At 37.8% G+C, this 14,619-nt stretch overlaps 2 protein-coding genes across 3 annotated transcripts in view; both read left to right on the forward strand.

The window, feature by feature from the left end:
• Positions 1-11,672, forward strand: part of LOC130914593 (ATP-dependent translocase ABCB1-like) — a 48,379-nt gene extending 36,707 nt beyond the window's left edge. For both annotated transcript variants that reach the window (XM_057833944.1, XM_057833947.1), the window contains exons 23-29: positions 3,752-3,852; positions 3,930-4,070; positions 4,547-4,703; positions 4,799-4,996; positions 9,071-9,277; positions 9,415-9,561; positions 9,633-11,672. In XM_057833944.1, coding sequence (XP_057689927.1) covers positions 3,752-3,852; positions 3,930-4,070; positions 4,547-4,703; positions 4,799-4,996; positions 9,071-9,277; positions 9,415-9,561; positions 9,633-9,839 — 1,158 coding nt within the window. In that variant the 3' untranslated portion in view covers positions 9,840-11,672. The remainder of the gene's footprint in view (positions 1-3,751; positions 3,853-3,929; positions 4,071-4,546; positions 4,704-4,798; positions 4,997-9,070; positions 9,278-9,414; positions 9,562-9,632) is intronic.
• Positions 11,673-11,810: 138 nt separating this feature from the next.
• Positions 11,811-14,619, forward strand: part of LOC130914525 (ATP-dependent translocase ABCB1-like) — a 66,331-nt gene continuing 63,522 nt past the window's right edge. The window contains exon 1 of the mRNA XM_057833790.1: positions 11,811-12,561. The gene's annotated coding sequence lies outside the window, so the exon portion shown is untranslated. The remainder of the gene's footprint in view (positions 12,562-14,619) is intronic.

Genomic DNA, 14,619 nt, shown 5'->3' on the forward strand with positions numbered 1-14,619 from the left:
TAGAAGAAGGAAGAGCCTCACCTGCATATATTTTTAATATATATTAGGGGTGTGAGTCCAGGGCCAGAGTGGGACTCATTTTCGGCCCTGGAATTTCATGCCTCAGACCGGCCCACTCATTTAAAATTATGTCATTATGCATACACGTGTTAAGTTCAGTGTTCTCTAATGCATACACGTGTTAAGTTCAGTGTTCTCTAAAGCCGTGTACTGTAATTCTGTGTATTCCAATTCAGTGCAGGTCATGGTTGTTTAACAAGGTGGCTTTATTTTAACAAGTGCAACACAACATATTTTGAACAAATTTAAAAATGGATTTAAAAAAAAACTATATTAAATGATACATTTGAAAAATAAATTAGGCCTGTCAAATGATTAAAATTTTTGATCGAGTTAATTACAGCTTAAAAATTAATCGTAATTAATCGCAATTCAAACCATCTATAAAATATGCCATATTTTTCTGTAAATTATTGTTGGAATGGAAAGATGAGACAAGATGGATATATACATTCAACATAAGGTACATAAGGACTGTATTTGTTTATTATAACAATAAATCAACAAGATGGCATTAACATTATTAACATTCTGTTAAAGCGATCCATGGATAGAAAGACTTGTAGTTCTTAAAAGATAAATGTTAGTACAAGTTATAGAAATTTTATATTAAAACCCCTCTTAATGTTTTCGTTTTAATAAAATTTGTAAAATTTTCAATCAAAAAATAAACTAGTAGCCCGCCATTGTTGATGTCAATAATTACGTACACAATGCTCATGGGTGCTGAAGCCTATAAAATCAGTCGCACCCAAACGCCAGCGGAGGGCGGCAAAACTCCATAAAGCACAATTAACAAGTGGGCATGTCATTGTACTGTCATTTAAATCTGTCTGAGCAGGGCATGTGCGTTAATTGCGTCAAATATTTTAACGTGATTCATTAAAAAAATTAATTACCGCCCGTTAACGCGATAATTTTGGCAGCCCCAAAATAAATGAATAAATAAGACCTTTTCTGCAACATCAAATATTAACAAAATGAGTGCTTACAGATAAAACAAACATAGCAACATAACAATATGAAAAATAAAGAATACGTATTGCACATTGTAACAACTTCTAATGATACTATTATCCATTTTCCATTTCCACTTTAAAAACGCCACGTAATTGATTATATTAATTCTAATGTTCACTCGCTGAACGACATGGCAATCCTACCTTCCAGCTCTGCACCTGTGGTGTGTTCATTATGGCTAATGCTTGCTGCTACATATCCCTTGTGAGGTGCTACAAGAAGCCAAAGTTTCCACAATTACATATTGTCGTATCACACGGTGCAAGTTGCATTTTATTCGCCATCTGGCCTTACCACTTTCGTTGTAATCCTCTGTAGTTTGAGGCAGCAAGGTCGTTGCATGAAAAAAATTTGCTATTTTCGCGCATTTTGCCGATTCTTTCACGAGTGCTTTTCTCTTTTTAATTCTTATTTTTCAGCGCCACCCTTGCTCTTTTTATCCATCCGAGCACCGAGATAGCAGCTAATTTGGCTCAATACAGACTACAATTAGGGGGCGGAGCTGCATGCTGTATTTTTCGTCTGCACACGTGAGGATGAGTCTGGGAAAAAAAAATAATACTGTTTTTTTTTTTTTAAGACGGCCCACAGGGACAGCGGTAACAGAATGTAAGTTATACTCAGTGACACTGTCATAAATAAATACCAAACAAAAAATGATAACAGTGTAATTTTTTTTTTTTTTTAATAAAACGCGGACCGGCCCATCTGGCCGGCCGGCCCTTCTGGAATCGTCCAGAAGCTCCCGATTAGTCACTCCGGGCCTGGGTGTGACAGTACACACAAGTCACGGTTCAGTACGTACCTCAGTACGGGGTCACAGTTTGGTGCGGACTCAGTACAAGTGGAAAAACAAAAAGGCTTTTTTCTCACAGCATTTGGAATTAAAAGTTTGTATACCATTGCACTCTTTTATAGTTTTTTTTTTTTTTTTTTAATGTAAAAAGGGTGACCTATGTTTTTGGGGGAAATAAAGTTCAATTCAATCAGTTAATATAAGACGTTGTAGAATGGATCATGTAATAACGTGTAGAACATGAAAAGTAACGTCAGTTACAATGCTGAGTAACTAATTACACTAACGTTGAGGTAACTGAGTTACTAACTCAATTACTTTGTGGGAGAAGTAATTTGTAACTGTAACGAATTACTTTTTTAAAGTAAGATTGTCAGGGAAATTCAACTTTGAACTCCAAGACAAGTGTTAGCTCGATTAGAGAAATGAATACGACCCCAACCATGGATTGCTTTGCTTCGAAGGCTTTATAAACAAGAGCTCTCGGGTACAAACCGATGTGATCACCCAGAAAGTACGAAGAATTACAATAGAGGCTGGACATTTATACTGTTGAAAGGGCGGTGCCGAAGCCCACCGTGAAACGAAACTTACTAAGGCTACATTCATACTACAGGTCTTAATGCACGAATCCGATTTTTTCTCATATCCGTTTTTTTGGCGTGCCTGTTCAGACTGCCTTTGTCCATTGAGACCGTTCAAGTATTACACATGCGCACTAATTCGCAGTCCGACACGCGCTGAGCAAGAAGACCCGCATGCGCAGAATCATCAAAACAAATGAGACACGTCATCCGTCATTCCAGGGATATCATATTTTGCTTTTCAAAAGGAGGACACAAATAACAGACATAAATAATCCCCGTTTAGGCTTATATTCAAAGTTTATATGGATCGATAGCATGCACGCACTGTCCCGCAGTTTGCACCGACTCTCGGCCGTCTAGGCAATGTTGAAATATTGCTCACTTGGAGCAGAGAGAAAACTGAGCATTGTCAGGCTTATCCTCAACCCATTTTCATTTTTTATGACTGTTGTCAAGCCCAGCCTTTCCCCAAAAGCCGTGTTCACTGCAAGCTAGGCGCTAATAACGCAGAGCTGCATCGCTACGGTAGCGTCTCTCACGCTATTTGATGACGTAATTGCTGCATGAAATCCGATTTGGGAGAGTGGACAGTACAGACCGCCGCGACAGTCTGGAAAAATGTGGCCCAGATCGGATTTGAACCACATACGAAAGTGACCCAGATCGAATTTGAAATGGTCCAGTTCTATGCAACTTGTCACGTTCAGACCGTCAAGTTAATGCCTCACTCGAGTCGGAAAAACACGAAAAAATCGGATTCGTGCATTAAGACCTGTAGTATGAACGTAGCCTAAGAAACGAAACTCATCATCTCACAAACCTGGGTATTTTTCCATACAAAAACATCTTTGAGCTGAGACTTTGAACACCAGTCCCGGCTAGAACGATGATAAGAAACCACAGTCCTCCCTTGTATTCATTTAGGGCATATTGAAAAACATAAGAACATAACAGTCCATATTTGGACATATGGTGATACAGTCTACGAAAGCTATGGGAAGGCAAACTCAAACAGGTTCTCTAAGCTACAATATTCTCATGCAAACATAACAAAAGCATACAAAATATGATGTATAATGGTTGTGTTTTAAGCATGGATAAAATTCTCTCACAAAGATCAACAACACTGCCCTCCACACCAGGAATCTCACAACTCATGGAAGTTAACTACTGTTCATGTCTGTTAATTTATAATGTGTTGCCCAACATGTTTATCCAAGTATGTAACATTATGCCATAGTTAGTCTTTCCAAGTGTGACTCTCAGCTTTTTCCTTCTATCTCCTCAGATTGCTACGGATGCCATCGAGAATATTCGCACTGTTGCATCTCTGACCCGAGAACCCACATTTGAATCTCTATATCATGAAAACCTCAACGTTCCATACAAGTACAAAAACCCGTCCAAAAATAACTTTTTAGTCGGAGATCTTGGTCTTGTTAACTGTTTTGTTACTCTCTTTGTAGAAATTCCCAGAAAAAGGCCCATGTATACGGTTTTACCTTCGCATTTTCACAGGCCATGATCTACTTTGCTTATGCAGGATGTTTCCGCTTTGGAGCTTGGCTTGTTGAGGAAAAACGAATGGACGTGGAGGGAGTTTTCCTGTGAGTAAGATCTTGTCGTGTTTTGTGGGCGAGTTCCATTTTCATGTGTTTTGTACTTTGACAGCAGACAAAGCATAAAAAGATAAGTAGATCATTACTATTGTTTTATATTTGTTTTAATCATTTACCAAAACGTCAAAGTGAAATTGTTGTCACAAGTACAGTGCACGTGAGTTAACTTTAACCCTGAGTTTAAAGTTCACTATAGTAACATTCTGCAGAAGCTAACCAATATTTCTAGCATTACAAATCCAAAATATGAACAATTTCACAAACTAACGAGATGTAACTATGCAAAAAAAACTACCTTTAAAAAGGTAAAGAAGATAAGAATATTTATAAAACTGAGAAAATAGTGACTGAATATTGTTAGTGGGTAGACTTTTTTTAAGACAAGTATATTGTATGTCTTTATTTTTTGCAGCTACTTGTAATTCATAATAAATGAAAATTAAATCAAATTTTCTCTCACCCAGAGTTATTTCGGCAGTTTTGTATGGTGCCATGGCTGTGGGAGAAGCCAATTCCTTCGCTCCAAACTATGCTAAGGCCAAAATGTCTGCCGCGCACCTCATTATGCTTTTGAACACCGAGCCTGCTATTGACAATCTTTCAGAGGAAGGAGTGTCACTGGTATGCAATAAAAAACCTTACTCGCTTACTATTATTGTTGACTGACATTTATTAGCTGTCCCCTGCTTTTTTGTCATTGTCCTTTTCATATCCAGGATGAATTTGACGGTAACGTGCGCTTTGAGGACGTTAGATTCAATTACCCCTCACGTCCCGATGTACCGATCCTCCGAGGGTTGAATCTGAAGGTGGGCAAGGGGGAGACACTGGCCCTGGTAGGAAGCAGTGGCTGTGGAAAAAGCACTACTATCCAGCTTCTAGAGAGGTTTTATGACGTCACACAAGGGAACGTGGTGAGAAGACACGCACATACAGAATTACATGCTGCCTCTTCACCTAGTCTCTGTGGGCTAATGTTTAGTGTTTTTATAGCTGCACTCTACTGATAAGGCTACAGTATTTACTTTTGTCGTTTGAGTACATCCTGATAAATTTATCTCTGCTTCTGAGAGACAAAATATTGAACTTGTCACCTGCTAATTCAGCAGGAAAGATGACCTCCCAGTATTTTTTAAATCATTATTTTTCAAATCCTTTGGTGTCATTTTAACAGGTTTGCAAGACAATTTTTGTTGAAAATTCCCAGAAAGTCATTTTTCAAGCAATTTTAAATGTTAATTTTTCCTTGCCTCTGAAAACAGATAGATTGTTATTAATGCAATATGTGGCTGACTATGTCGAATTTGAAGATATAATATTTATTTATTTATTTATTTTTACCTGTCCTGTTCAGCTGCTTCGACACAGAGAATTGGAATCTGCGTGTACTTATGGTCTAAAAAGTTTGATGTATAATATGGGAGTTTGATATACAGTGATCCCTCGCTACTAGTTCTGCGGCGCCGTCAAGGGAACGCGTTGCTCTGTAATTCACCGCCAAGCCACTAGAGGGGTATGGCGTTGTGTTTGTACGGTTTTGAGGGACTCTTGTCGACTTCCTCCGGTTTTCTTCCGGTTACAACACAATGCCAAAAGAGTTTTTTTGTTTGCCATTTGCCAATCTTTATAATGTCTTGATGAGACATTGTAGAGGTTATACTACTTGCGGACCTCTTCAATGATACTCTCGTCGGCTTGGTCCATTTTTGCGTGTAGCACAACAATGTTTGAAAATGGCGGTGATTTCGCACTGAACCGGAAACAACAGTCTGAGCGGACCAATCACAGTCCATTTGCGTCACGTTTCTACGCGTTGATATGACGCGAACTCAAAAAATTGTGGAGATGCACGTCAGGCTATGGCGAAGGGTCGTAAATCGGGTATCCCTTGGCGGCGTAGGTCTGCCGCAGAAGCATAACTCAGCCTTTAGTCCATCGTAGATTTTTTTTCAATTAGGAAAAAAAAATACGGATGAGTTGTCCCGAGCCGATCGCTTAGTCATTCTTACTCTCGCTGCCTCGGTCTCCCTGCTCTCTGTTCCACAGGCAGACAGTGCACGTACACTGGAATTACTTGTTAAAGTTAACGATGTTGACAGATGTTTGTGTTTGATCTTGCCAGAGTCACAGGCTTCAGAAGCGCCGCATTCATCAATCATCGTTTAGCTTGTTAAACAGTTGCTGTGGCAACTAATTGCGTGTAAGTGAGAGGATTTGAGTAGACTTAATTGTGTTGCGAGTGCTGCCTTGGAACAGACAGACTCTGTGCACATTGCGCGGGCGGGGGGATAAAGAAGCGCGTGCTGGAATGAATGTGTGTGTATGGCGACATTCGAGACAGCCGGACGTGTTGCGTTCGCAGCAATAAACGCCAAATGTCAAAAGTGATCCTGAGCGGTTTTTAATTTCCACATGTCACTCCAAGAGTCACAGCCAAGGAAGGTAACAGAAACATAATTAAAGCCAAGCATTTTTCTACTACAGTACAGTACTTTATTCTTGTTTAAAAATAATTCGGTGGGACAGTTATATGTTTAAAACTTATCATAATTATTGCATTTGAAGTGCTTACAAAAACATTTATTTATTTATTTATTTTAATTATATTTTGGGGAAAAAGGGGAAAAAAACTGTCTTATATGTTCCTCTTTCTAATGCTAAATCTGAATAAATACATTGAACACATACCAACACACACAAAAAAAATTGGGTGTAGGGGGTGCGCTACTTAGCAGTTTTTCACTTATCGCGGTGGGTTCTGGTCCCCTTTAACCGTAAAAAACGAGGGTTCACTGGACTACCATCATTGTTGTTCATTATGTTTTGTTTATTAGGAGCGACCAAAGAGCAGGAATTGAATAATATATTATATTTTAAATTTAAACTCTGTGCTCTGATTGGTGATTAGTTGAGTGGGTGTGTCCGCGGTAAATGTTTTAAATTCTACAGACTTCACGTGGCCGTAGGCAGTGCGTGTGTCAGCGGTCAGGTGTTGGTACTTTGAATAAATAAAGAAAAAGACCTTGCATATTGATTAAAAAGAACTACCATAGCGTTTGCACAAGGATGAAATAAGACAGAGTAGATTGTTTTTAAGGGCTCACATTCACTCACCATAATTTTCGGACTATAAGCCGCTACTTTTCCCCTCCGCTTTGAACCCTGCGGCTTATAGTCCAGTGCGTCTTAAATATGGGTTTTGCAGGCAGATGAGGTGTAGGTCTTTGGTAGGGTTGTTAAAAGTATTGAATTCTATTGATACTGAAATGTTGTATCTGGATACGATATTTGATTACTCAGTTATCTATTGCTTTTTGGCAAGGGTGTAGGTTTTGCATAGGGATGGTAGGGACATAACACTAGCAACTTTTCAGGATGCTCAAATTGTCCCTACCAAATTTTAAGCAATCTTATATGCATTATATAAATAGTTCAGTTATATAGGTCATTTAAATTGTCTTCCCATGTGCTGTAAGGATAGAATTGACCCTACCATTATAAAGTCAACTATTTCAAACTTACATTTGCCCCATTTCACTCGCTGAATGAGACGCCCAAAAAACACACGTTTCATTGGCTGATGAATTGACCCACCCCGACACACACACTCACACCCACACAACCCCAACATAAATACATGTCAAAAAACACGTCAATTCCTCCACCCCCTTTGAAGAGGATGGATATTAGATTTTTTCTTCGGCCAGCAGCAGCCACTTTAAGTGATTTTAAAAGAAGCCAATGTTGTGGCGGTGGGGAACACCCCACTAATTTTAATACTGAAAGTCCGACCTGCATCAGAGTTAGCAGAACATTAAACTGTGTGAACTTACTAACCTGCAAAACTGGAGTAGGAAGCTGCTTAGAGAGAAGTGTCCTTCTGTGTGTGTTTTCTACAGTTAAAGTTAATTAAACTGTGAGAAATGTAGTGAACTCTGCTGGAAACTATAGAACTAGAAATACGTGAGCAAGAAGCTGCAGAGAGAGAGAGGGGTGTTGCATAACCTCATATGTTAATCACACAACACACACACAACATAATCATAATTAATTGTTCATTTTTAAATAGTGTTTTTCTGGGGGGGGGGTCGGTGCCGTGAGCTACCCACGCTAGCGTTGCGATCGACTGGTCGATCATGATCGACATAATGAGCACCCCTGATTTAGCATATCAATTAATTAGGTTCATATTCGTGAGAAATTTAGCCCTGACACCGGTTTGCCCAATCTGTTTGGTCTTATAAATGTCCCATTCCAGGCAAAAAGTGTACATGCAGTTTATGCTGTTATATCGTCCCTACCAATGTTGAGACCAGACCTACGCCCTCGGTTTTTTGGCTACCACAGGTTTCTCTCGATAGTAATGGAGGATATTCTTCCATTTTCCTTGTGAATTCGTTGACTGAGCTTTGAATGTTGCATGAATGTTCATTTGCTTGACCCCCTCCCACTTAAAATGGATTGGATGTCTACTAGTCATAAACTCTTTTAAGGATTTTTATTTTTCATGAGTCACAAGACTGGATGTCTATCATTGTCCAATGGCAGTGAAAGAGTTCCTAAAAAAAAACTTTAAAAAATAATGTAGTATCGAAAATGGAATTTAGTTGTTTTTTTTTTTTGTATGGATATCAAGTTGAAAATATTATAGTATCACGACAACAGTAGTCGTTAGGTGTGACTATCCCTGTGGCTTTTTATCCAATGCGGATTATACATAAACAAATAGTCTTCTTGTCATATTTGGTAGGCGCGGCTTATAGTCCGGTGCAGTTTATCGATCAACAAATGTATTTCGTGTCAAATTTGTATGGTGCAGTTTATAGTCAGGTGCACCTTATAGTCTGAAAATTACAGTACTTGATGCCTCACAGACGCAGGTAGGAGCTAATGACCGATTGTGTCGCCGACAACTAGCAGTGATGGATAAGAAACTATAACTTCACCTCAATGACTTTATTGAGTTATTTGTCATTTTTTTTATGCAGGTGATTGATTCCAAGAGCGTGAAAGAGTTGAACATCCAGTGGTTGAGGTCTCAGATAGGCATTGTGTCACAAGAGCCTGTACTCTTTGACTGCAGTTTAGCTGAAAACATTGCTTATGGAGACAACAGTCGGACTGTAACTATTCAAGAGATTAAGGCAGCTGCTGAAGCAGCCAACATTCACAGCTTCATAGAAAATTTACCAAAGGTAAATCAGACCTCTGACAATAGAAAAATATCACATTTTCAGCAAAGTTAATTTGTTAAACCAGTGCCTTGAAACATAGGAGTTTTTGGTAAATGCCAATGTTCCATGGACTGATTCTGACTTTGTTTACCGAGCAGAAGTATGACACTCAGGCAGGTGATAAGGGGACCCAATTGTCAGGTGGTCAGAAACAACGAATAGCTATAGCCCGAGCCATTCTCCGTAACCCCAAACTGTTGCTTCTGGACGAGGCCACATCTGCGCTCGACACTGAGAGTGAAAAGGTGGGTTTTCTGTTCCCATTTGATGTAGCTCCAAAACTGGCTTTTGTTTTCTTGACTTGTGCTGGATTCAGGTGGTTCAAGAGGCCTTGGACAAAGCCAGGCAGGGCAGGACGTGTATTGTCGTCGCCCACCGTCTGTCCACCATCCAAAATGCAGACCGCATTGCTGTCTTTCAGGGAGGGGTGGTGATTGAACAAGGGACACACCAACAGTTGCTTGCCAAAAAAGGAGTCTATCACATGCTGGTCACTACACAGATGGGACATGGAAGGGATTGAATAGCACTATTTTTACACATCTACTGAAAGCAAGTTTGTTATATTCTACTTTTAACGAAGTAGGCAGTAATTGAATGTACTACCTCAGGATTGGTTTAAATGCTGACTCCGTGTCCTTTTGGCTCACACTCATTTATTGTGGCCAGGGTCGCACAAGTTTGCCTTATTCTAAATATTCAAATATGAATTTATTAGAATTAAATAATTGTTCGAACAGTCGGTTCTTTTTTTTTATTTATTTTTTTTTTATCTTTGTTTTTGTTTTTTCATTTGTTATATTCTGCCAATCCTGTTTGTAGTTTATTTGTCGACGCCAGTGCTTGAGACAGCTATCATTTACCACACAATGAATTATACCTATCACTGGAGATGCACTACTGAAGTAACGTGATAGATTGATATGATGTGTTTTATGGAATGTACTATGTAGTGTCTTGTAAAAATAGATAAGTAGTTTTATTGAGCGTTAGTGTATGTTAAAGTTGAACACTTCTATGTTGAAGTAGAATGTAATTCTAATGTATTTTATTTGAAAGCTTTTTATTTAACATTGCAAGGCGAAAGAATACCAAACACTAAAACTGAATTATCAAAAGGTTTAACCACAGGGGTACTTGGTTCGGTGATTGGTAAGTCAAAGAGCCGACATTACCAAAAAAGTAATTATACTGAAAATATGAAGTAGAATACAGCATTTGGATATTTTCACTTTGGAGCCAGGAGGTGCAGACATTTTCAGATTTGGACAAATATGCTATTAAAGCATAAACAAAGCACTTGAAATAGCATAGAATGTACAAATTTTAATACAGTTCTTGTCTCTCAACTCAGACTATGCATTTGTGTTTTAATTCTTTTACATCTTAAGCTTGATTTTTATCTGTGCACTGTGCATCATGTTTCAGCTGTGTGTGTTTGAAGTACTTTAGTATAGGAGTATTATACTGTTGTACAAAGGTGTATTTGCAGACAGCTGACTATATTTGTGTTTAAACGAAACAATTTTTGTTAAAAAATAAAATAAAATTTGCTTTTACTTTGGAAAACGATCAACAAACCAGAAACAGAATTATATTTTGTGTAATATTTTCTGCACTCTCATATCGAAATAATTTCCTCTTTGTGAAAAAGATGTACAATGTATTTTTTTACCCCATCAGATTAATTAATTAAGACAAAAGATTCATTAAGACGAAACAATAATGGATTAAAAATAATCTTCATTAGGGCTCTATTTAGCAGTAATATTTTATTAGCATTCAATTAAGGGAAATTCTCAGAATGAAAATAGAAACTCACCAGAAAATGTCTGGAGAAAAAATGACGGGGGTGCTTTGCTCTACCATGAGTCACTTACTCACTTCCTATTCATTTTTAGGCATTTTCAGGTCACTTCATTGGTATCTCATTTGCCGCCATTGACCGCGCCAAACGTCCAATTCTTTTTGATTGGAAGGGGCGAATGAATTATTGTTCAAAATGATCATTCGCTCCTCTTAGACAAAAGGAATTGGAATTCTAGCGCTGTCAATGGCACTGAAAGGTGAGCATTCACAGGTATAGTTGATATCATAATCGATGGCAATGAGTTCATTTTGGGACACTTGCTTATTAATTTTAGGGTACTTGCAGGTTGCTGGATCACTTCCTGGTCTTTTGGGGGCATTCCATGGTTACTTCCTGAACATTTTGGATAATTTCTTGTTGATATTGGAGCATCTGTCATGGTCTCTTCCTGTCCATTGGTCCCTTCTTTTTTGGTTTTGGGGCTGTTTCAGGTCATGTTCTGTTGATAAAAGGTCATTTTTCCCCTATTGAAAATGAATAGGGCAATTTGAAATAAATGGAGACGTTTTTGTCAAATTTTGGGGAAAAAAACTTCAAATTTTGTACACCTTGATTTCTTGATTTTTATTTATTTTTTTCGTAAATTATATGAATTGGCTGAAAATAATATGACATTTTGAAATTTTATGGGTTTTCTCCATTGGAATTTGTTTTACAAAAACCCATGTTTTTGCCCAAACCATAAAAGTAAACCTTTACAAAGGATCCCCACGATTCAATTAAATATTTGCCTCATGAGAAGTCAAGTTATAAAATAGTGTTGTTACTCAGTGTTGTCAAGGTTGCTGTTCCTCTTTCAGTTTGAAAACCAGTTTCAGTGTGATAAATGTGTTTTCCAATATAATCCAATTACATTAGTTATGGGGCCCAGCTGTCTTCCCATCTGCAACTGAGACCCATCCATTTTGTCCTCAACTGCAGTATTTGTGCTCTGATGTGCTGCTGTTATTCATATACAAGGGATGTGATACAATTATTTCTTCTGCACCTTGAAATTATGACCATGTATTAGTATATGCAGCACATGTGACCACAACATCATTCAAAATGCATATTATTTAATCAATGCTGCGTTTGAGCAATTCACATAAAGCACAGATTTGAATTCAAATGATAAGACAGGGTCAAAGGAAACATTAAGTACAAGGATGGAGGCTGGGAGCTTCATTTGATTTTCCATATTCATAAAAACATTACTGTAGTTAAAGATGTGACTCAAAAGGCTAGCTACATGTACTGAAGTAATACTGCCACTAGAGGGAAACAATACTACTGTAAACAGTTTGGACTTCGGACCCAGTCTACAGCCACAAAGGGGCGTAGCATAATGGGGTGGTCGCACTTGATCAAGTTAGGACACAACTGTGGATTTCAGGTATGCAAATTTGAAACCTTTCGGCGTATTAAAAATGTCCGGGGATGATTAGTCAAGACAGTGATTTCAAGCAGTAAGTTTTGGCGTGGTATACAAAGAGCATTATCAATAGGCGTAATTGCTGACATAAAGTTTAATGGAAGATTATGTGGTCAAAAACCTTAACAAGAGCTTATATTTTCCTCAGTTTGTTACGCGACCAAATACGTTCATACTATTATCGTATGTTTTGGTAATAAAGTGGGAGGATTAGGGTTGTGTTTGGACAGCAGAGAGTCATGGCAGGAAGGATTTTGTGTTCAACCAGGAAGTGTTTCAACTACGTTAGCTTGGTTGCCAAGCCACGAGCACAACGCCGATAGACAAAAATGACATATTCAAATACTGTACACTATTCATTTAACAATATACAAACGCTCAGGAACGCTACACTGAATTACTGCTGACCAAGGGCGTAGTTTTGATCTCAATATTGGTAGGGACAATATAACAGCATAACCTGCATGTACAGCCGCTAGCAAAAAGTATGGAATCACCATTCTCGGACGAGCATTCACTCAGATATTTTATTATGTAGAACTAACTCAGATAAAAAGCTTGAAAAAAAATAATGAATTATTTTAAAATTGTAACTCTTTAGAATTTAGAAACACTAAAAAAAAAAATAATAATTAAAAAAAAAAAAAAAAACATTGTGGTGATCAGAGCAAGCGCAGGGAAATATAGAATCACTCCATTCTGAGAAAAAATATATGCAATAATCCCCAGAACAAGCGGAAGATGACGGATGGGTGGCTAGAGAAACGAACAAAGAGATAACAATCAAAACTGTTTTATATCCGAAACCGAAGCTTTCTGAAGCAGTGAATAGGTTCATACTACAGGTCTTAATGCACGAATCCGATTTTTTCTTGTTCTTCCGACTCGAGTCAGGCATTAACTTGGAGGTCTGAACGGGACAAGTTGCATAGATTCAAATCCGATCTGGGCCACATTTTTTCAGAACGTGACAGGCGGTCTAAACTGTCAAGACTCCCAAATTGGAATTCATGCAGCCAGGGCCGGAGTGGGACTCATTTTCGGCCCTGGAATTTCATGCCTCAGACCGGCCCACTCATTTAAAATTATGTCATTATGCATACACGTGTTAAGTTCAGTGTTCTCTAAAGCCGTGTACTGTAATTCTGTGTATTCCAATTCAGTGCAGGTCATGGTTGTTTAACAAGGTGGCTTTATTTTAACAAGTGCAACACAACATATTTTGAACAAATTTAAAAATGGATTAAAAAAAAAAAACTATTAAATGATACATTTGAAAAATAAATTAGGCCTGTCAAATGATTAAAATTTTTGATCGAGTTAATTACAGCTTAAAAATTAATCGTAATTAATCGCAATTCAAACCATCTATAAAATATGCCATATTTTTCTGTAAATTATTGTTGGAATGGAAAGATGAGACACAAGATGGATATATACATTCAACATAAGGTACATAAGGACTGTATTTGTTTATTTTAACAATAAATCAACAAGATGGCATTAACATTATTAACATTCTGTTAAAGCGATCCATGGATAGAAAGACTTGTAGTTCTTAAAAGATAAATGTTAGTACAAGTTATAGAAATTTTATATTAAAACCCCTCTTAATGTTTTCGTTTTAATAAAATTTGTAAAATTTTCAATCAAAAAATAAACTAGTAGCCCGCCATTGTTGATGTCAATAATTACTTACACAATGCTCATGGGTGCTGAAGCCTATAAAATCAGTCGCACCCAAGCGCCAGCGGAGGGCGGCAAAACTCCATAAAGCACAATTAACAAGTGGGCATGTCATTGTACTGTCATTTAAATCTGTCTGAGCAGGGCATGTTCGTTAATTGCGTCAAATATTTTAACGTGATTCATTAAAAAAATTAATTACCGCCCGTTAACGCGATAATTTTGGCAGCCCCAAAATAAATGAATAAATAAGACCTTTTCTGCAACATCAAATATTAACAAAATGAGTGCTTACAGATAAAACAAACATAGCAACATAACAATATGAAAAAT

This window comes from Corythoichthys intestinalis, chromosome 4 (assembly GCF_030265065.1).
Source record: "Corythoichthys intestinalis isolate RoL2023-P3 chromosome 4, ASM3026506v1, whole genome shotgun sequence".
NCBI lineage: Eukaryota > Metazoa > Chordata > Actinopteri > Syngnathiformes > Syngnathidae > Corythoichthys > Corythoichthys intestinalis.